This window comes from Vicia villosa, unplaced genomic scaffold (assembly GCF_029867415.1).
Source record: "Vicia villosa cultivar HV-30 ecotype Madison, WI unplaced genomic scaffold, Vvil1.0 ctg.000168F_1_1, whole genome shotgun sequence".
In the NCBI taxonomy this organism is placed as follows: Eukaryota; Viridiplantae; Streptophyta; class Magnoliopsida; order Fabales; family Fabaceae; genus Vicia; species Vicia villosa.
This window is the reverse complement of record NW_026705049.1, coordinates 431,194-454,519: the sequence shown is the minus strand read 5'-3', so window position 1 is coordinate 454,519 and position 23,326 is coordinate 431,194. Positions and strand designations below refer to the sequence as shown.

General features: G+C 34.1%; 2 protein-coding genes across 6 annotated transcripts; one reads left to right on the top strand and one right to left on the bottom strand.

The window, feature by feature from the left end:
• Nucleotides 1-10,686: 10,686 nt before the first annotated feature.
• On the bottom strand, nucleotides 10,687-12,893 carry LOC131624899 (pentatricopeptide repeat-containing protein At1g03560, mitochondrial-like). Its single transcript, XM_058895820.1, has one exon. It carries the CDS (start codon nucleotides 12,858-12,860, stop codon nucleotides 10,902-10,904), a length of 1,959 nt encoding a protein of 652 aa, XP_058751803.1. The 5' UTR covers nucleotides 12,861-12,893; the 3' UTR covers nucleotides 10,687-10,901.
• Nucleotides 12,894-17,997: 5,104 nt separating this feature from the next.
• LOC131624897 (E3 ubiquitin-protein ligase CCNB1IP1 homolog) lies at nucleotides 17,998-22,070 on the top strand. Of its 5 annotated transcripts, none has more exons than XM_058895818.1 (10): nucleotides 17,998-18,120; nucleotides 18,283-18,374; nucleotides 19,606-19,723; nucleotides 19,875-19,947; nucleotides 20,300-20,345; nucleotides 20,458-20,488; nucleotides 20,665-20,920; nucleotides 20,995-21,158; nucleotides 21,388-21,577; nucleotides 21,647-22,070. In XM_058895818.1, exons 3-10 carry the CDS (start codon nucleotides 19,654-19,656, stop codon nucleotides 21,651-21,653), a joined length of 837 nt encoding a protein of 278 aa, XP_058751801.1. In that variant the 5' UTR covers nucleotides 17,998-18,120; nucleotides 18,283-18,374; nucleotides 19,606-19,653; the 3' UTR covers nucleotides 21,654-22,070. The 5 variants fall into 5 exon arrangements, with proteins under 5 accessions (XP_058751801.1, XP_058751798.1, XP_058751802.1 ...); XM_058895815.1 differs by having other exon boundaries at nucleotides 21,358-21,577; XM_058895816.1 differs by having other exon boundaries at nucleotides 18,005-18,120; nucleotides 18,288-18,374; nucleotides 21,358-21,577.
• Nucleotides 22,071-23,326: the final 1,256 nt, after the last annotated feature.

Sequence of the window (23,326 nt, the reverse complement as noted above, 5' to 3'; positions counted from 1 at the left end):
GTTTGAGACGGGAGTGTCATACCCCAAATTTGTCCATCATATTTCAAATAATTTGGCTCAAGCACCGAGGAATAAGTGTAACACCCCTTACTAACCCCGCGGCAATTTTAAAACAATTATTCAGAGTACATGAAATAAGGGTGCCACAATTCATAATAAACAAACATCATTCAGTCATGTCATGCATTCACTGAGGTAATCATCATAAATTAAAACGTTTCATGTTCACACAGTGGAAATTTATCAAAAATGGACTAAGTTTAACATCTTTAAAACTTATCCTTCAAAACATCAAAACATAACTAGAGTCATAATCATAAACTCTAAACAATCACGTCCCCAGTGTTACAACTATCAGAGCATGACACCTAACGCTACTAAACCACTGACTCATGAGCTAATCCTCACCGAGTCGAACAGCCGCTATCCTCAATCTGAAAACGACAACATGTAAGGGTGAGTCTCATCATAATTAACAAATGTTATAAGGTTATAAAGCAATAACACATCACAGTTGTATCATTCACCCAATTGTTTCATAAACAGACATTCAAAACAATCAAACAACAATCAACACATCATCAACATTTACAACACTGGAATGCATCCAATCATGTTATAAATTATGCATATGTATGAACTGACACTATGCATGTGGTACCAACATCATCAAATGGGGATAACCCATGACCGATCCAACATCATCCAAGATACGGCCCTGTCGGCACAGATTCCACACAATGGGAATCATGCCCTTCACTGATCCAACACACCCTTATGGATACAGTATCATCAATGAGCATGAATGAATGCAACATATACAACATACTTATACCATCATCATCATCAATCATCAACATCATCATCATTCAAGTATGTTCATATATATTAACATCATTCAATCACAATTCCATCATCATCATATACAAAACATACACGTATTTGCATCAATCATCATACTCAATTAGAATAGCATACATGCATTTTCATCATTCCAAAAACCAATCAATCATCATCACATAGATTAGTCTATAAGGTTCGTTTAGCTCGAAACGGCGCATCAAACGGACCAACAGTTAAAAAGTTATGCATCTTTGAACTTTCAAAAATATCTCAAAACACCAACAGCACGCGGCGCCATCACCAGTTCGCGGCGCGAACTGAGCATTCCAAGAATCCTTGGCTCTCTGCCAAGCTGTTCGCGGCGCAACATCTGCACCCGGCGCGAAGCGAGAAAAAGTTACGCCTGCGCGGCGCGAACACAGGTACGCGACGCGACCTGAGCGTATCACAACTTCTTGGCATTCTGCCCACCTGTTCGCGGCGCCAACCCTATGCACGCGGTGCGAACCGGCGATTTCAGAAACCCCAACCTGCAGAAAACAGCATTTTATACATTCCAAACTCATCCAATTCATACCAGTACGAACCTAGGGAAATCGAATGCACAAACAACACAAAATACATCTCATAATACACCATTTACACATCAATTGAGACCATAACAACGCAGACATCATGGATTCAAACATAGAGATCAAACATCATACAATTTGACTCAATCCCTAAACCTATCATATGACTCAATCGACCCGAATTCCACATCTATTCAGTATTATCAACCCCTAACCCGATAATAGATGATAATTAGACAAGTCCCCCCTTACCTTAGCCAAATTCTTGAATTGGTTCCTCTTCCTCTTTGGTTCTCCCTTTACGTTCTTCAGTTTCTCTTCTCACAGCTTCTGGTTTTCACGTTCTAATTTTTCCCTTCTCCTCTTGTTTTCCTTTATTTTATGAAAAACATAAAATTAGAAATGGGCTCTTACACAATTACACCTCCACTTTACTAATTCCACCGCATGGCCCAATAACTTAACATTTTATTATTTTTCCACATAATTCAACAAAATGTTAATTTCCCATAATTAATTTAAAACTTGATTAAATTAATTAAATAAGAATTTTCGGGATGTTACAATAAGCTCACTTACCAACAACCCCAACAACTAGGGTTTTGCTTCTCTCAAGGTAAAATTAGGTTTTGAATACCTCAAGTGGACTTCTTGGCTTCTCATATTCCTCAAAGAATCCTCACACGAAGTTTCAAGCTCTGATTCACAAGATTGCTCAGTCAACTGCTCAAATAATCAACAGTCGACTGATTTGACCTAAAAGTCAACTGTGGTCAAAATACAGTCAAAATTCCTGATTTTTGGTCAATATACTTATTTTGAAGTAACGTTCATCATTTTATCAAAGATTGATCATGATCCATCAAGGAAAGCTCAGAAATCCTCAAAAGTCCAAGTTTCTAAATTAGGGTTTTGAACCAAAAGTCAACTGAACTATGATTGGTCATATCTCCTACATGGTTCATCAGAAATTCCCAAACCAAAGCTCATTCTCAAGGAAATTCAATTCTCTACAACTTTGATGTTGGTCCCAAGTCCAAGAAATGCATCATTTGAGAGATATGAGTTTGATGTTGCTCATTCTCAAGTTAATACATTACAACTTTAAACTATGACTTTGATGTTGCTCACAAAAAGCTGTTTTTTGTCAGGAACTATATCTTCAAGATAAAATCCTCAAATGCAAAAAAGGTTCCAAAGTGGCTTGTATAGGACATCTTGGGCTTTCCAAAAAGTCCTAGATCACCTCCATATGATAAATATTGAAAGAGTTATGATTGGTGCAAGTTGGGCAAAATTTGAGAATTACATGAAACCCTAATTGGTGAATTTTGAAAGTTTGAGTCATGGGCCTTTAAATTCAAGTTGCCCACGTGGATTTGAGCTCATCAAAGGCCCATGAACTATTTTATCTTTATTTTATGGTTTTTATTTATTTTATTTTGAATTTATTCATTAAAATCAGAATAAAATCATTATTTAATGATAAAATATGATTGACTATTTGTAAAATCATATAATCAGATGGAGATTGATCTAATGGCCATGATTTAAGAAAAATATGCATAAAATAATAGAAGACTCGAAAATAGAAATATTTGGTGCAAAGTGGAATCAAATATTTTCCAATATTTTTCTCACAAATTAAGTGATCTTTTGCCTAAGTTTTCAACCTTAAAATACCTCTATATATTCATAGCAAGACCTAATGGAGAGAGGACGAAAATTAGAAAAAAACTAGGATTCCAAGTTGCAAAAATACACCAAACTAGGGCACGAGGAAGATTTGTTTTCAACAAGATTTAGAGCCTCTCATCCCTTCCATTCAACTTCTCAGGGATATAAGGTAGGATCAGGTAAAGTTTGAAGCCATGATCACGTCTGAAACACAGCATACCATGATCACCATCGTCATCCATGTGTGAAGCTTTCATATTCTTACTTTCGTTGCGTTTTAACATATACTGATGATTCTAATGTGTTCTTGAGATGATTTAGTACAGGTTCAATGCATCACACGAAAGCTTTAAGCCCTGGTTAGTAGCACACCATTGTTAGGGCATAAACAACATGCTTGTTTGTTTTCGGTGATACAACGCGCGTAGATCCAAAACGATGGCCTACATGGATTCAGGGAACCTTCCTTACTGTATCTGGGTGGTTGATTCGCAAGTTTAACGTGGAAATCATGTTCTACCATTGCTACGCCGTGTTCCGTCGCTTTGCCCATATCTCACTATACAGGTCGAATCAGGTCAAATGGAATCCACCGTTGGATTCGCAGCTGCCGGTTTAGGGGAGTAGAGTCCTTCCTTTGCATTTATTTTCGTTGTTTCTACAGGTTCGAAAATTGCCCTATCGGAGAAGGTCTATGAAACCACCACCGGTGGTGGTTTGAAAAGTTCAAGGGGTGGTCAAAGATGGCTTGGCGTCTTCATGCATTGCTATTGGCCAGTCTGTAGAACGACTCTCTCTCTCTCTCATCCTCCAATTCGTTAGTCAACCACAATGTGGGCCCAACTTGTTGAATTTTCCACTGATCACAGGTTTTCATATTTATTTATTGTTTGTCACAATATTTATGACTAACAATTTCAGTACATTTGGTAAGGGAGAAAGACACTTATGTTGTAAAACGTGGGTTCCAGCCTGGCCAGGGCATTATTTCTTTTTACAAGTTATTTGCTCACAGATCCGGTACATACACTCAACACAAGCTCATGGTACACACCCATCTTTCCACCACCAAATCGTTACCAATGAAGATCTAAAGGCCCTGGAATGCTGCTCTATCATACACCTCCAGACATGTCCACACCAGATCAGGCGCCCCACTCCCTTTGCTTGTTTGGTTTATTTTTTATTTTATTTTCTTTAAACTAACCTAAATCTCTAACCATTATTCTAATTAATCTTAAATTAACCAATAACCATTAGAATTAGGCTTTCACTAATTAACCAACTTTTTCTATTAATTTTAGTTTAGTTAGATTTTAATTAATTTTTTAATCAAGTAACCATTATATTGATAATTAGGATTAATAATTAGAATTAGGGTTAACTTTAGGCTAAATAATTAGATTAGGATTGACAATTAATTAAATTTAGGTTAAATAATTTATTAAATTTAAATTAATGAATTAATCAATTTAGCATTTGTAAATAGTTATTTAATTAGGTAATTGATTTAGATTTAGGTTTTTACTTCTTTTACTATTCCTAATTTCTCGCGATTCTCTTCTCATCTCAAAATCCATTGAATGTCGCATGTATGTTTACTTAATTATTTAATTTCCGCCATTTAAATTCTAGAGGGTGTATAGGTCACTCATTTGATTTTTGATGTAATAGTAATTAGGGTTTATCTTTCCTGCCTTTACTTTCCGCATCTCCCCAACAGGTTTTTATTGTAATCCCCCTAATCCCCGAAGCCCTGTAATAGCGTAGATTTATTTTCCTCATTTACTTTCCGCACACTATAAACTGCTAATATTATATTGCTTAGATGTATGCTTAGGATTATATGTTCAAGATTAAAATCAATCGTTAGATCACTAACTTCCAAGATTAAAATATCTGAAATTAACACACATCTTTTATTTGTGCACACACCCACCTTTAGGGTAATCCCTCTTATGCTGCCTTCGATTAAATAGTCAAGCCCCTCGGATGTAGGGATGCCTTAGCCTGTTGCCTACAAATAAAATCATCATAAAGATCTCGTCCCTTCGATGTTGCCTACGATAAATGATCTTGATGATAGTCCCTTTCGATTGCTAAGGTATCCTTACTGATTGCCTAAATGACTATTTCATCCTTCCCTTAGACTTCCTACCCTCTTTATGGTATGGATAGCCTTATGGCGAACGATAATTCTCAATGACCCTTCGATGACCCGCACATCCAATGAAAATACTACCTACCCTCCTTATGGTATGGATAGCCCTTTCAAACGAAAGTCTTAGAGAACAAGAAAGATCCACTCTTAGGGTAGGTGCTATTAAATGCTTGCTCTATTCAAATTCAAATCAAAAATACTATTCCCACTCCTTTTCAAATTACTTTCAAAAAAGACTACGCTTATTTACAAGCTAAAGTTCTTATTCAAAATCTTTTTCTTATTCACACACTGCACTTCAAATATTTTGAAAACAAAAGTGAGCTAAGCAATTAAGAGCCCATGGATAACCATGGATATAAAGGGTGCTTACACCTTCCCTTTGTATAACTCTCCCACCGTATTACAGGGAGTTTTACTCCAAATGGTACCACATGCATATGCATAATGTTGAGTCGCATATTGAGTTGCATTTGATTGTCGTTGTGATTATGAAGTGAATGTTATAATTATGGATGATTTAGTTGTGAATTTGAATATGTTATTATGATTGATTATTAACATTGTTGTTGTGATGAAAGTTGTTTGAGATGAGAAGTAGTGAACAATGTATGATCGTATCTTTGCTATAAGTATTATCATATGTTCCTTTATACTGTTTGATATCTCACCCCTTCTGTTTGAATGTTATCCTTTGTTGGTAACGTGCAGATAACGATGAGGAGTAGCCGTTTGCCGTTAGTAGCTCGAGTCGGTGTCTATCGCTCTGATACATAGCACTCTAGGGGATTTTCATTTTCTTTACCTTATGTTGTTATGTTTTATTTGGATTTTGATATTGTTGTATGGAGACAAGTTGTTTAGTTGTTGTCATGTTGACAAAAATGTTGTGACTTGAAGTATATGAGTTTTATGAATTCCGCTGCGATGTTTTGAAATTGTTGAGTTTGAATGACTACTGGATTATGATTCCTCCCATTGACATGTGTTATGTATCTTTATTAACGAGTTGTTATGTTATATGTTTTAAGTGGATAATGTGACGCCTCAAATATGTCATTTTTGTGATTTTTGCACTTTGATTTCCATATTAAATTGTGGGGTAGATTTGGGGTGTTACACCTACGGAGTACCGTAGATGTAAGGGGTGCTTAAAACCTTCCCCTTGCATAACAAATCCCCTGTATCCAAATCTATAATAATTTTATTAGTTTTGATTTTAAAAACTTATGTGGATTTTATTTCGCTCTTTCTCTCATTTTCTTTAGAAACAATAAAGCGCGGTGACGGCTCTGTTAAAATCTGAGCTAAGTCAATCAGTGGCTTTAGTCTCAAAAATTTCCCTACTACACTAGGGTTTCTGATTTTAAGGTACCAGGTGACAACGTGCCTCCACCACTACCTTCACCAGGCTCAGATGATCAGGAGCGTCTCCAGATGATCTCGTTATTGTGGATAATCTCATGGATTTGGTAAAGCGGGATGGTGAGGTTTTCATAGGTTTAGCTCGGGTTGCACACATAGCCCGTGGAGCGGGCTATTTAGATTTTTTATTTTATAGTTGTATATTTTGTATATTATGTGACTCAGACTACTTCTCACATCACAGTAATTTTATTACATAATTTTTTGCCGATTATATGTTTTGATTAGAAGATAAACATAACACAAGACAGTACAGTACAACAATCATAAGTTAAAAATAACTAAGCATGAAGACGTAGTTACTACCAGATGCATCTGGACGTTTCAGCAGCTTGATTATGGCGTCAACCGATCTTGAAATATGCGCATCAAACTCGGTCGGCCCCTTAGTTATTCTACGGCAAAACGATTTCCACATGGTCGTCACATCTTCATCGATCTTCAACTCAATCAGGTTGTATTTCACCCTTCCATTATTATCAACTCAATATTCACGAAACTCGATCTTTCTCACTCTTCTGTTCTCGCCATCCGAAAGCTTGAACTCACCAAGAGGATTGTTTCCGTTGAAATACACTTCTGCCTTAATGAGAAATTGAGGAAAATATTTTTATTAGATGTTTTTTTCTATAACATATGCCCTTATTTATAGAATCTTGGATTCATTCTAGACCACACAAAATTGTCGAGGAAATCATAGCCCTACAAAACTGTTGACTAAATCCTGATCGTCAAAAAAGTTTGACAAAATACACTATCGAAAATTTCAATTATCAACTAAATTTCGAAAAAAATTGTAAGGTACTTGAAATTTCAAATGATACTGAAAATTTTGTAATTATACCGGAAATTTAGTTCAGAAATTGTTTTCTTTGAGAAGGGGTATTTGTGGAATTAAGAAAATGAGGGGGGTATCATATAAATTTTAGGGGAAGGCAATCCTCCATGTTACAATCCAATATGATGTGGCTTGAAATGGCAGGGTGGAAAAACTTTTGTATCATTGAATGTGTTTTCAACCATCCAAACTCGGCATAAATTCCTCAAAGCTGTCACAGGACATGAGAATTTCTAAAGCAAGCAACTGGCACAAGAGACGGATGAAAAGTTAACATGAATTCTTCAAGCTAGGAACAAAGTCATTCCATGTGAATTTAAAAGTTAATATATGAACTCTTCAAGTTAAAACCACGACCATTTCATTCAAATTCAAGTGTGTTTGGATGAGGTAATTAGAAATTTTAAAGCAATTTAAAATTCAAAGCAATTCAAATGATTTAATTCAAATCCATTCATTTTAAATTATTTTGTTTGGATGGAGTATTAAGATAATTCATTGTTATATTTTTGGTGTCATTTTTTATAAAATTTAAATTTTTTGGACCAAATTAAAAAACGAAAAAAGTAGGGACTAATTTGCAATTTTTAAAAATTTGAAGGACCAAATTGTAAAATTTAAAAATTATTAAGGACCAATTTGCAATTTTTTGAAAATTTTTGGGGTCAATTTTATAATTTTGAAAAATATGATGACCAATTTGTAAAATTTAAACAAATAATAATAACAAATAAAGAGGAATTTCAAATTCTTTGGTTTTTGGTGTCATTTCAAAATGATTAAATTTAACTTAGATGAAATACTCCATAAATTTCTATCATTTTAACAATTCTTCATTTTTGTATCCAAACAGTGGATTTTGGTCAAATCATTTTAAATTCCCTCAAAAAATTACTTTCCCTCATTAAAATGCTCCATCCAAACTGTTAGACGCTGGCCTTAGGATCTAGAGGGGGGGTGAATTGATCGTTCACAGTTTTACGGATTTAAACGACTTTTCAGCGGAAGTGAATTCTGAATCGACTCGCGTCTATTCCGAACCACTATCGAAACGATTATATATGTGTTTAAAAACCAGTCAAAGACTTGAGGTAAATGATAAGAGTATATGTTGCAGAATCAAGGCGTTTCTCTTATTGAAAATCAGATTAACTTTTTGTATGATGGACAATGTTTGCAATGCAGTAAGAGTGATAGAAACAAATATACAAACACTTGGTGATAATGATCAAATTGAAGGTAATTCAATGTGTGATGGATTGTGATGTTTATGTACGTTCTTAGTTCACAATCTTAACACTCGAATCGTTGATCAATTTGCTATTATAACCAAATATTAACAGAATGTAAATGAAAAAGTAAAAGCGACAAGAACACGATATTTGTTTAGGCAGTTCGTCGATCGTCCTCGCTACGACTACGTCTGCCCCCAATTCCAAATTGAAATTGGGTAATCTTTCATTAATGTTGAAAGTAGTATATACAAAGAAGATAACAAAGCGATAAACGATAAACCAATTATGTCGATCCTTTGAATCTTCTTCCCCCTTAATCTTGAGCAAGATCAAGGTTATCCAAGAGCTTCACTTTGATTCCCTTCTGCAGTGTCTTGATTCCTTGAACTCCCCGTTCCTCAATCGTTACACTCAGCCGAATCCTCAATGAACGCCTCTTGATAAAAACCCCCAAGAACCACCCGTCGTGGAGGACAAAACCCGCAGATTTTATTCACCAACAAACCCCACAAACCTTCACCCACTAGGAATCTTCAATTCCGTTCCATGGACGTTATCGAACTCATCACTAACCCACAACACAAGAATGATTATGTGTAATTGTGTTGGAGATGATGAGAACGAAGATGAGAAGCGTTTGTGTATCTTTCAGTCGTTGGTGTTGCATTGAATAATTACCCTTGGACAATATATATATGATAGCTTAACAGTTGGAGATGATAGAAACAGAATTTTTGGCATTCTTGATCAGTTAGGTCGACCTCTTGTAGGGGTTAGGTCGACCTAGCAGTGCTTGCTGAAGTTTGCTCCCAGTTAGGTCGACCTGTTGAAGGAGTAGGTCGACCAGAATCCTCTTCTGATGCGTTCTGGGAACATTTTCTCAGATTAGGTCGACCTAGTTGTTGTGTAGGTCGACCTAACAGGCTGGTATGTAAAATTCATCAATTTAGGTCGACCTAAATGGTGTGTGAGTCGACCTAGCAGGAGTATATGAATTTTTCTCCATTTTAGGTCGACCTGGGTTGATGGTAGGTCGACCTAACTGCTGCTTTTCTGCATTCTTCTTGTTTTGCTTGTGTTGAGTCAACCTATAAACACATAACCATAATGGGTTGACCTATTCTATCATGAGTGATCAATGCTTGCTTTTCTTTGAGTTTTCTGCTTCCGTCTTGTTGTTTGAATGCTTATTTGAGTTTGCCATGAATCAAAAACATCTTTGAGTGTAATCTTGTATTCACACAAACACACTCTAAGAGTGTGTTTGGATGAGGTAATTAGAAATTTTAAAGCAATTTAAAATTCAAAGTAATTCAAATCCATTCATTTTTAAATTATTTTGTTTGGATGGAGCATTAAGATAATTCATTGTTAGACTTTTGGTATCATTTTTTATAAAATTTAAATTTTTTGGACCAAATTAAAAAAAGAAAAAGTAGGGACTAATTTGCAATTTTTAAAAATTTGAAGGACTAAATTGTAAATTTTAAAAATTATTAAGGACCAATTTGCAATTTTTTTTAAAATTTTTGGGGTCAATTTTATAATTTTGAAAAATATGAGGACCAATTTGTAAAATTTGAAGAAATAATAATAACAAATACATTCTATGAAACATGAGAGGAATTTCAAATTCTTTGGTTTTTGGTGTCATTTCAAAATGATTAAATTTAACTTAGATGAAATACTCCATAAATTTCTATCATTTTAACATTTCTTCATTTTTGTATTCAAACAATGGATTTTGGTCAAATCATTTTAAATTCCCTCAAAAAATTATTTTCCCTCATTAAAATGCTCCATCCAAACACACTCTAAGGGAATTTGATTCCCTTGCATCACACGGAACTAGCAAGAAAGACATACCGACCTATTCATGTCCAAATGTATCAACATTTTCACGACTCCTGTGTTTGAGACAGTGTACATGATCAATCAGGCCACTGAATACTATGTTTAGTTTATAATAATAATAATTGTACAACATTTGGAAACTCATCATTCTCACTAGTGCATCGTGGTTTTCCTATTTTATCTGTATATTGATGGGACCAGCAGCATTGGTTTAACTATTTCCAACACTTTCAAACTAAAACTGGCTTTGGCCTTTACCTGTTTTCAAATGCCACATGATATCTACCTGAAATATCTCAGTTGTCAAAAAGGGTTTGAAACTTGACTCTCTTTTTAACGCTCCTCATTCGATCATATCCAATACCAATCTTGCTATGCATCAACTTGATAGCCAAATCAGCATTCCCAGCTTTCCTTAAGGAATGAATCATCAGAGTTCTAATCTTCCCCGGTATTTCTCTACCCCTATCCACAATTCCATCAGCCAACTTACAAGCCTCCTTCACACGACCGGCTTTACACAGCGCTCCAATCATATCTTCATAAGCCGTTTCAAGAACAACCCCCATAGGTGCAAGCTCATCCAGCACTTTACAAGCCCTTGCAACTTTCCCCGAAAGACACAACCCAATTGAAAGAGCCCTAAAACAAGCAACGTTCGGCGTTATCCCTTTGTCAATCATCAGATCCCACATCTTGACCGCCTCCTCATTCCTATGCACCCTGAAAAGCTCACTGATAAGTATAGTAAACGTATACACAGTGTGCTCACAACCATCACGCTCCATCCTCTTAAACAGCGCTAGAGCATCATCTATCCTCCCATACTTACACAATCCATCAATGAGCGCATTGTAGCAATACGAATCTGGCAGACAACCATTCTCAGCCATTTCATCAAACACCTTCTCAGCTTCATCAACCCTCCCAGCCTTTCCAAGTCCATCAATCAAACTAGAATAAAACACAGCATTGACAACAACACCTTTCTCATTACAAAACCGAAAATACCCCAAAGCTTCCTCCATTTTCCCACTCTTACACAATCCATTAACAATAGCACCATAAGTAACCTCATCAGGTTCAATCCCATCCATTTTCATCCTCTCAAACAACCTTAAAGCCCCATCAGAATTCCCATTCTTCCCATAACAATCAATCAAAGCAGTGTAAACAGCCTTATTACCCTTACAACCATTCCTAATCATATTCTCAAACAAAGCATAAGCTTCCAAAACCTTCCCGGTCTTACAAAGCCCGCAAATCACCAAACTATAACAATGAGAAGGAACTTCAAACCCCTTATCCTCCATCTCATGGTAAAGACTCAAACAACAATCAACATCACCTTCCGCATAACAAGCCTGCATTATTGTCATATAACTAACAACATCAGGCTCCAAGTTAATTACCTCCATTTCGCGAAGCATCTCACTCGCCTTTCGTGTTTTCCCAATCTTACAATACCCTTTGATCAAAGTATTGTAGGTTACAACATCAGGCTTTATTCTTCCTTCTTTCATCGCCTCGAAAACACGCTCGGCTGATTCAATAAAAGAGGATCCAACGAGTCCGTTAAGAAGGGAGTTGTAAGTGAAGAGGCTTGGTTGGATGTTTTGTTCGTTCATTCCCCGCCAAACTAACAGAAGCTCGTTCACTAAGCCGGCGTTACCGAAGCTTTTGATGAGGGAATTGGCGGATGGGGATGTTAAGGGGAGGCGGGTACGTTGAAGTTCTGCGAAAACATTTAATGCGGCGGAGGTGGTTGAAGTGGTGGTTGAGGGAGATAGAAGGAGGTTGATTAGTGAAACGTAGCAATCGAGGGAATGGGAGTAGTTGTGTTGGTTGGAAGCCCAGGTGAAGAAACGGAGGGCGGTTTGGTGGTTGTTGAGGGAACGGAGAGTGTGCGCGACGAAAGAGGGGGAGAGAGTGATGAGAAATTGGCGGCAGAAGGAATCGAGATTTGATTCCATGGTTGGGGAATTGTCGAGGAGGTTGAGGATTTGTGTGAACCATGGAGAGGGTTGGAGGTTTTGTTTAGAGGAAACGACGTCGGAGAGGTCGCAGAAAGGTTCGACGAGTTCGGGGGGAGGGAGGGATAGGGTTTTGAAGGAGTGGGAGAATGAAGGGGGAGGTGATGGTGTGGCATTGTTGTTGTGTAGGGGATGGGTTTGGAGGTGAAGGGGGAAGAAGAAGTGGATGTGTGTGATTGAAGGAGAAGGTTGTTTTAGAAGCAGAGAGGAGATTCTTCTCATCACTGTAAAGTTCACTCCTCCGGAATTGATTGATTTTCGAATAAGAAAAACACTTCCCCCTCTTAATCCCCATTCGTTATATAATATATTGTTGTTAGTTTCATTTTCCATTTTGTTTAATTTTAAGGTTATGTTTTTTTTTTTTTATTAGGTGGTTTTGATATTGACAAAAGAATAAAATTATTTCATAAGTATATCATTACATAGAAGATAGAAGTTATTAAAAAAATGAAATTGATTAAACTTTAATGTTGAGAGTAAAATCAATTAAATGGAATTCAAGAATCACATCGAAAAGAATTAAAAATGTAAAAGTTTGTTTGATCTTTTGTTTAAAGTGTTTTAATCTTTTTTTATTAATAGTATGTTAAATAAGCAAGAGTAAGTTTTTATGTATTAAGGTGATGCACACATGCATTAAAATGTTTTCAAACTCTTCGTCTATTTCAAATTTTTTCTAAAAATGAATTCTAGAAAGTACTCAATCGATTAAGAAGCCATTTTGATCAATTAGAAAAGCTCTAATCAATTAAAGCTTTCTTATAATTGATTAAGGAGCGAGTTCGTCTCCTAATCCATTAGGAACCTTATTGATCGATTAAAGAGCAAATTTGACATAGAGTTTCCTATTTTGGCAAAGTGTAATTGATTACCTTGTCGTTTCTAATCGGTTTGAAAGCTGTCAGAGCCCATGAATTGTTTTTGTTTATACGTCAAACTTTGTTCTGTATAAAGGACTTTTGTGCTCTCTTCCGAAATACGGTTTTTCTTATTCAATGCTCTCTTTTCTCACTCAATCTTTTTTAGAAACAGTTTTTATTCACGATACATTATTTTAGTGCTGAGAGATTGAAAAACTTATATTGAGAGTTATATAATTTTAATATTGTGTTGATATTGCAATTGAAGAGCATACTTCTCTTGGATACTCTAATTAACTTTAAGGTTGCAAGCTAAACTTATAAAAAATCTTGGTTGTAAGGAAGGTTGTTGGATGATCTTGGTGGAAAAGCTTACGTTATTGATAGTGGAAATTTCAAGAGGAAACTCTTGGATACTGGAGTAGTCTGCGTGATTTAAGGTTGACTAGTGTAAATTTTGGGATCTCTCTAACTCTATCTCTTTAAAGTGTTGTTCCTTATTTTTTTGCGGCTTAATATCTATTTCTAATTCATTCTTAAAATCAACCAACCTAAAATTAACCTTTTGCAAAAAGTTTTTTAAGAACCAACTAACACAATTCACCCTTTTTCTCTTGAGTTTAAAGTCGCTTGGTTATTATTTGTGTGACTACAAACTATGGTTCACAACTATCTAAAGACTCCATCTGAATATTAATCTCCAAAAATGAGATATATCCATTATATCTTATATGTTGAGATTAAACAATGTCTTTGTCTTAGGCTTGTCGTGTGTATGTATGTGTATGACCACTAACAATACAAAAATATGGATAATAATTTTGATATGTTTATTGATTTTGTCTCGTGTATTATGTGAGTATATAAAAATGATTGGTGAACAACCAAGATACATGCATGGTCAACTATCACAACATGCATCAATTTGTAGAAAGAAAATTTAATCTTATAGGACTGAGTGTGAAGTATGGCAATTATCTAGTACCGTTGAGAGACTTTCATCATAGGGTGAATGATCCCAGACTCATGGAAGACTTTGGGTCCAGAGGAATAACATCAAAATCCATCCTTGAAAGTAAGATTTCCATTAGACGATCATGAAACTTAAATCGAGGAATGATGACATCGTGCAAAATCTAGATGATAGTAAGGTAAGCTTACTTGATAGTGTTAGGAGCAATTCATATCTCAATTGAATAAAATCCCTAACCTTTGGCCGTTAAATGATGATGTTGAGTTAAAGGGATATGTTGCTTGGCAACCAAGGAATCCTCGTTTCAATTGTCACACCGTAAATTTACCTTGTCGACTTTGCCAATCTGCCAATGAGTATTGTCCTTAGCTTGAGTCGTTGTCATCTTAAGAGCATACTAAATAGGGGGATCAGTATGATAAGAATTAGTCCCATGAGTTATGTGAACCCTAACTTTAAGCAAGGTGACCTATTGATCATCAAAAGTTATCAAATTTCAAGTAAACTTAAGAGAGGAAACTTCATTAATTTTCCCAATGATCTAAGACCAATGCCACATTCTTTTAAAGGAGGGCATGCTTTTTTCCAAGCTAAAGTAATGATCTTCTTCTTTTTTATGTTCTCATCCCAAATAAAGTTTCTAATCCATTGTTCATCTTGTTTAAGAAGAGAAATTGTCCAAGTATAAATGGTAAAGTTGTAGATAAACATATTTTGGATTACACTTTTAAGCAATTTCATCCTTCAAACAATTGAAAATATGAGGTTATCTAATATGAAAGTTATGCTTTGATCTTATCAGCAATGGATTGTTGATGCGTGACTTTAAGATTTATCTTAAAAATAGGAATCCCTAATTAGATTAATGTAAAAATACTAAAAAAAAGTCATGTAAAGTGCAACACCCCGAATTTTGAATTAATTATTTTAATTGAATTTTAAATACTTTTTATTTATTTATTTTGGTGATAAAATTTTTATGTAAATTATTTATTAATTGTGGGGTTTATTTAAATTTATTAGATTTTTAGTTAATTAAAATAATAGGAAATTAGGAGATTTGGTGTGAAAATTAAATTAATGAGAAAATTAGAGTGAGAAGGTAGAATAAGGAAAAGTGAAAGGTAAAATGCAAAACTTATTTTAATTAATATTAGGTTAAATAAGTAGAAAAGGTGAGGAGAGCTAAAGTAGTTAGAAGTGGGCAAGAAAATTTAGGAGAGCTTTTCGAAGGGAAGAACACCAAAGTCAAAAAGCTTGGATTGATGTTGGGAAATTGAGGTAGAGGGAATTACTCATCTATGGGTGTAATATGCATGAAGGGTAGAGAGGAATTTTTATCCTGTTTCTTATTTTTCTCATGTTTTCTTACATTGTTGAGTTTGTGTGTTTTTGGAGAATATTAAAACTTATCTCAATTGTTGTGATAAACATAATTTCTTGCTCTGATTTTTTTGGTGAATTTTGTATGAAAATTGTATGTGAAATCTGAATATTAGTGTTCATATTGATATGTAGTAATATGGGTGTTCAAAACCAAACCAACCCAATAGAAAATCGCAAACCAAATTAAACCAAATCGAAACCGCAAAAAACCGCATTTGGTTCGGACTAGTTTGAGTCATCTTTTAACAAAACCGCACGGTTCGGTTCGGTTTGCGGTTTGTATTTTGTAAACCGAACCAAACCGAATAAAACCACATTATGTTACAACCTAATTTTTACTTAACTCACATCCAACCCAAACTTAAACCTATTATACCTTAATCTTATGATTACGAACAATTTTCTCATCCTTACATATATAATTTAAGTCCCGATCTTCTCAAATCTCTAATAACATTATCGCACATTCTTTGCCACATACATCTTACCTCTTCTTCTATAATCTCTACTCTCTTATATTCTTTCTTTTTCACTTTTTCATTTTTATGTAAATGTTTCGTATTTCAGTTTCGTTTTTATCGCACATCTTCTTTTCTAATCTCTCAACTCTTTTCTTTTTCTTTTTCACCTTCACTAATCTCTCATCTCTTCTATTTTTTGTTTCATTATAATAATTTTTATACTATTTTATGCTATTATTTTATGTTTAATATTCCACTTTTGTCTAATTTAATTTTTACATATTAAATGGAAAATTACTGTCAAAATATGACGAGTTTTGTTGTTATTTGATAGTGTATGAATGTCTAAATATAAAATTATGTTATCATCTATATGTGTATGTGTATGTCTCAATAAAATATTTGTAATAATCTTAAAGATTTTTGTATGGCTTATATAGGTTAGGTCGTAGGTCAATTTGCATGACCTAAAATATAATTTTAAGTGCTAAAATATAGCATTTACATCAACATCATATCAAAGTTTTTATAAATTTTGTTCACATCTTGTATTATTTTCACAATAGCTTAAAATAAGATAATTTTTTCATATAAAATATTTTAAGTTGATACCTTTTAAAAACATTTTCATTTACATATATTTACTAATTATAATATATATATTTTATAAAATTTATGAACTTCAAAAAAATATAGTCACGCAAAATATTAGGGCAAGTTTTTTTTTTTCCACCCTTATACTTTTAAAATTTGAAGATGCATCTTCGAAAACACTAACTTTCTATAAAATTGAACGAAAACGAATGACTCACTCTATTATAATTAATTTTAGAGATGCATATCTAAAAACATTTTTTTTTTTTACAAAAAATGTTGTTTTCTGATATACATATTCAAAAGTTTTCTATTGTATTTTTTTAAATTTAGTATTAGGTGTATCTAGATAGACAAACCTAATAATCATGCATTAGCAATACAACAAATATGTAAATACTAACAATTTCTCTATTGAGAAAAATAATTGAAAAATAGAAAAATAATTAAAATAAAATTATAAAAATATGAAAATACAACTAAAAATAAAATAAAATAAAATGTGTACAAATTTTTTCGAAAATATAAAAACAGAAAATAAATCAAATAAAATGGAAAAACAAGGAATTTTGATCATGGTTTTTTTCCTCATGAAATGACGCAGTAAAATTTCAATTCAAAGTTGATTTTCTAGAAAGTCGAGTTTTTTATGCTAGTTCGCGTAAAGGGCAGAAGCCTAAGAACGCAAGGGCTAGAATGTGAGAATACAATTCTTATGACTTTAATATTAGTTAAAATTGATAGTCTTCGAAAACAACGCCAATTTTAATGAAAAAATGTTTAGTAAATAAGGTAAGGTATGTTTTCAGATATGCATCTCCGAATTTATCTTGGGTATTTTTGGAAAAGCGCCTTCGAATCAATTTTATAAAAAAACAGGATAAGGTGTTTCCAAAGATGCATCTACAAAAATAATTTCGAGTTTTCAGATATGTAGGATACACTAATAAAGGTGTAAAAAGAAAGGGAAATGCTAAACCCCAAAAAGAAATTGCCAATATTAACAACCTTATACGGGCCTTTCTAATTTCACAGGCTTTATAAGCCCATAGACCAGAGTTTGTTCATTTTCAAGATTTCAATTTCAATTTCCATTCACCATTTCTCTGATAGGTTCCAACGGAAAAACTTTTGGCGCCAAAATTCAATCGATTTCTCTCTGATTTCAACCCTCTCTTGTTCCTTCGATCTCTATTCTACTCTCTGTAAGTGCTTAATTCTTCAATCTCTTTATCTTCTCTCTGATTTCTATAACATTACGCGAAAGAACAATCTCAGATTTCAATTTTTTTTTTTCAAAATTCTTTCAAAATTTCAGAGCTAGTCGTGTGATTTTGATTTCTCCTATACTTTTTCCTTTTCACTAGTGCAGATTTCATGTTCGGATTCGGACACGGTGATTGAATTGAAGTGTTGCGGAAAAGAGGAATTGAACTAGCAATTGGCGTTTTGGTAAATTGTCAGTGACGATCCTGATACTGCTTCTTTTGATTTTACATGTTTATTTGCAGTATTTATGGCGTTTTTGTTAGATTTGTTCTTCTGGCTATTTAGGTTAAAGTTCAATGCATTTGAAGTTCTGTAATTTTGTTGCTTGCAATCACCATGAACGAAAATATGTTATCGAGTTGTTGACATGATTGTTTTTGGAATGCTCCCTCTAGTTCTAGGTCATTTAGATTATGATTACTTGTGAATCATTGTTATTTATTTTTGGTACCACGCAAATAGTACTAATGGATGAAAAGAGAGAGGATATACTTGTTTGACAAGAAAGATAGAGACAGAAATCGTGCAGGAGTGGAAGAGAGAAAAGTTTCTTTCATGAAAGGTTTGAAAAAGCTTTGTGTAACATCAAATATTTTCCATTTTGTGATATTTATTGTAATGAGTGAGAGATTTGTTGATACAAAGGTGTAGGGATATAAGTTTGTCATGTTTTTTGCATCAGTTACTTAAAATTTTGTTGGAATTTTTTTTTGAATGGTAAAGTTTTGTTGGAAAAAGAAGTGCTGTTCAGAAGATAACAGTTTGTTACTTTGTTGTGTATTGATAAATACATACAAACTAGTTCACTGAAAAAGTGAGAGCTAGTGTTGTTAGTCAGAGTCTGTGTGTAGAGTGCCGCAGTTACAACTCAATAAATTAGGAGTCTGAACTTTAAACAGTGGATTAATTTGTTTTGCAATCTTATATGTTGTGTTTGGTGTTCAAATTTGTTTCTGCTTTTTAATTCTATTATTGTTAGTAGACTATGACAATCCGTGTTTCACATATTTGTTTAGACAAGCATCAGTTAAGGATCTAAAATTAGTGTTCAAAATTTTCTTCCTTTTAAGATTTAAAGTATTTAATCTTTATTCATTAAAAAGTGTATTATTTTATGATTATAAGATGATGTAACAATGTTTATATGGAAAATTCTTACTCTAAGTTGTCCTGTTGCTTAACTGATTTTTAGCTTACAGTCCATATATTTTTGATTTAGGTACTTATTTTTTAATTGGAAGCAGTTGGCTGCTTTCGCTGAAGAACTATTGTACTGATTATTATTGCTATTATTATAGTTGATTGGCTTGTTTCATAGATTAGGCATGCTGCTTGAGTATGCTAGTTCTTTTCTCCCTTTGAGAAATTCTAGTAGTTGCATTGATCTATGTAGTATCCTGATGCATGGTTTTGTCTTGCAGGTATTGTCAACCCTTGGACATGTATAAGTGTAGTATCTGACTGCTGAAATGAGATGCAATGCATGTTGGCGAGAAGTAGAAGGGCGGGCCATTGCCACAACATGTGGTCACCTACTGTGTATCCATTTGAGAGCAATTTTGTCCTTGCATTCCAATTTATAAATAAATAAAATCAAATGGTTCATATCAAATTAGGTAGATATTCCCTTTTGTTTTGTTATTCAAATGGTTAATTCACATATGTCTGGTTTCCTTAACGAAGTTAACAGGCACAGAAGATGCCAATAAGATATTAAGCAATGATGGAGCATGCCCTGTTTGTGATCAAGTTCTTTCAAAGAGGTGAGGATTATATTGGGATCTGTTGCTTATATCCTGACACAAAAAATCGGGATTTTGATGTTCACAAGTTCACATGATTAAATACATAAAAAGCCGTCCAATTGATGGCATTAATCATCCCTAGCGATTTTTACATAAATTTCGTTTGGGTATTCTGTCCTTTATTTAAAGTATATGCTTTCAATTTAGATCGCCGTAGATATGATTATTTAGTGGTACTATTATTCCCTCAATGTTAATTACCAATACTTGCCTGTAATGTGATGTTTTTGTTATTGTATAAATTTGAGTTGTCAATTATAAACTTTATGGATTACTTGTTTTTCTCTAATTTATGTGTTTCTCTTATCAGTCTCATGAAATCTGTGGATATAAATCCCAATGATGAATGGGTCAATGTGAGTAAGCATTCTACGTATATAGCTAACTACATACTACATACACTTTAGATATTTTCTGTAATAATTTGAAGGATATCATTCCCTGTTAATGTGATGTTTTCCTTTGCAGATGGCCATGGCGGGAGTGTCTCCACAGATGTGTATCCTTTATGCCCATTGTTTAGAAGGCACTGCGTTGAAAATTTGAAATTAATGTTGCATGTTATAGTACTCTGTAGTACCTGAGGATTTGACTAACGTGAATGAAGTGCATATTCTGAAATTAAAGAATTTAAGTTTACATCTGACCAATTGTTTTACCTTAAAGAAAACTTAGTAATGAAGAGTGCGCATAGAAGTGTGATGTTCTACATCGGGCAAAAAGAACTTGAGATGCAGTGTAAGATGAACAAGATTGTTAGTCAATGCCAGCAGAGATGTGAGATGATACAAGAAAAGGCTACAGAAAGAGTAGAGCAGTTGCATACTGCTTACCAAAAGATGGCCAAGAGGTGCCAGATGATGCAACAGGAAATTGAGAGCTTAACCAAGGACAATCAAGAACTTCAGGAAAAATTTGCTGAAAAATCCAGGTCAGTGTCAATCACTTCTCCATCTTTTAAAAGTCCAAACTCTTCATCTGCTGACTAAGTTATTTCTGTTTCAGGCAGAAGAGAAAACTAGATGAAATGTATGATCAGCTGAGAAATGAGTTTGACTCAGCGAAGCGGTCTGCCATACAGCCTGCAGGCAACTTTTATTCCAGAAATGAGCATGATTTGTTCTCGAACCCGCCAAACATATTGGATGAAAGAGAAACTGGTCGAAAAGGTAATCTTTTACTTTAAACACTCAGACTATATTTTAGCTTTAATCGAAAATGTTTAATGATACATTAAAGTTTCAGTTAGCTTTAAAACCAAATGAAGTATCTATAATTTAAACAAAATTATGAGAACATGAACTTATGCTGATAACCTCAGTTTTACTTTTAAAATGTTTCCAAAATTAGATAACTTATTTGTTGCAGGTCTGCCGGTATTCCCTCCCCCCACTCCAGGACCAAGAGAGGATCTATGGCCAGCCCGGCAGAATAGCAATAACTCTGGGGATGCTGGGATTGGGATCAGAAGGGCTCACCCTGTTTTTGGACCTGGAGCTACTAGCAACCCATCAATGAATTTGAGAAACCTAATACTTTCTCCAATTAAGAGGCCTCAGCTCTCACGTAAACGCAGCAATCTATTCACGTGAGTCAGAAAACTCGAGTCTGGTAAATTCATATACTAAACACTTCTTACTCTTGTATTTTGTTTCAGATTGTAGGCTCAAAGGAGGCTTACCTATGCTGTCAGTTAAGCATTCTGATTTGATTCTGGCTTTGGTCTCTTTGCTCTTTTTCAAATTTTTTCACCTTTTAGTTATTGTTTACAGGGAGCACAGAAAAACTGTTCTAAGGTTTTGCATATATGAATTTGTTGGCCGCATATTGTACTTTGATATTTTAAATTTCATATCTTAAAACTCTTCTAGATGAAGGGCTGGTAGAAGGAACAATGTATATTTTCATTTCCTTGCCTTACCTCAATATGTAGATAGATAATTCCCAGCGTAGTTTATGGTGATAGGTGAAAACTTCAGCGTGTTGCTGAAAATTTTCAACTCTGACGGAGCTGTCCGATTTTATTTCTATTGATTTGTTAAGTCTTGTTTTTAGCTCCTAATTTCCTTGTTTCTTCAATGATAGAAATTGTTGGCTTTTTTGTAAGTAAAAATTGAATTAGGCAGATATATTTAGGATGTTCAGTGATTGGTTTTTCAAAATAATCAAACCTGATTTATGGTAAAAGAAAACCATTTATATAGATCGGATATTAAAATATAACCATAATGAACTGGCTTTAAATCGGAATAAAACTGCCTTAAAACTAGTGGAGATTAGAATATCTTTTGGTTGAAATTCACTCTCAAACCATGCAATCAATAACTCAAATTTCAAAACTGTTGGCTGGAAACACTAACAAAAAAGAGAATGACCAATTGATTCAATATGAAAGCTAAACAATTCCACTTAATATTAACACATAGGATCTAGAATTTCAAACCTTAACATTAATGATGATGTTGATGACTATGATTATGAACATTTGACAATAATTGTTGTTTTTTGTTTTCAACGGTGATCGCCATAGTTGTAAATATTCTGATGATTAAATTAATAGAAATAGAAATTGTGGGCGTGAGATTTAAAGTTTAGAATAACGTGTACATAAATTTTAACTATTCATTAGACTTTATAATAGGGTTCTAGAGTTGTTGAGTTGAGAGGCTCTAAAAACTTCTTTGAGGACAACTATCTTAAAGGACAAGTGTCAAAGAATTTTGCAAGCCTTACCATTTGACGCTCTTTAAGGTCCACTCACTCATAACCTAGTGCATCTCTAGGGCATACCGATTTTCTGGTCTGTTTTGCTTGATGAGACTTGGGTGACATTGTCTCATGTGGATTGGATTATTGGCCCATTTCAGAATAATTTCCACAAAATCTTAGCTGATTGAGCCAAGTATGGCTTGTCTTTGGCCTCATAGCAACATTGTGTCAATCAACAAATATGGGCAAGGTTGCCCTCCGTATGAGTTGAGTTGTAAACATTAATGATTTTCATATTAGGTTGGAGATGAAGTGAGATTTAGGTCACCAATTCAGGCCGGTGTCTTGTCAAAAGATTCATCAAATGCGTTTCTAAGCTTACATGATAAATGCAACATGGTCTTCACCTTTTAGAATTTATTAGGGGTCTGAAAGTTGAGTTAGTTTTTACTGCCATTACATGTTCATATTAGGTTGGAAATGAAGTGAGAGTTTTTAGGTAGCTAATCCAAAATAAACATTAAAAACAAAGAACCATCAATATTAAAGATTAAGTAGAATTAGATAAAACACCATGACCAATAGTAAACATGAGTATATAATGACTACATCTACCTCCAAAAAAAGA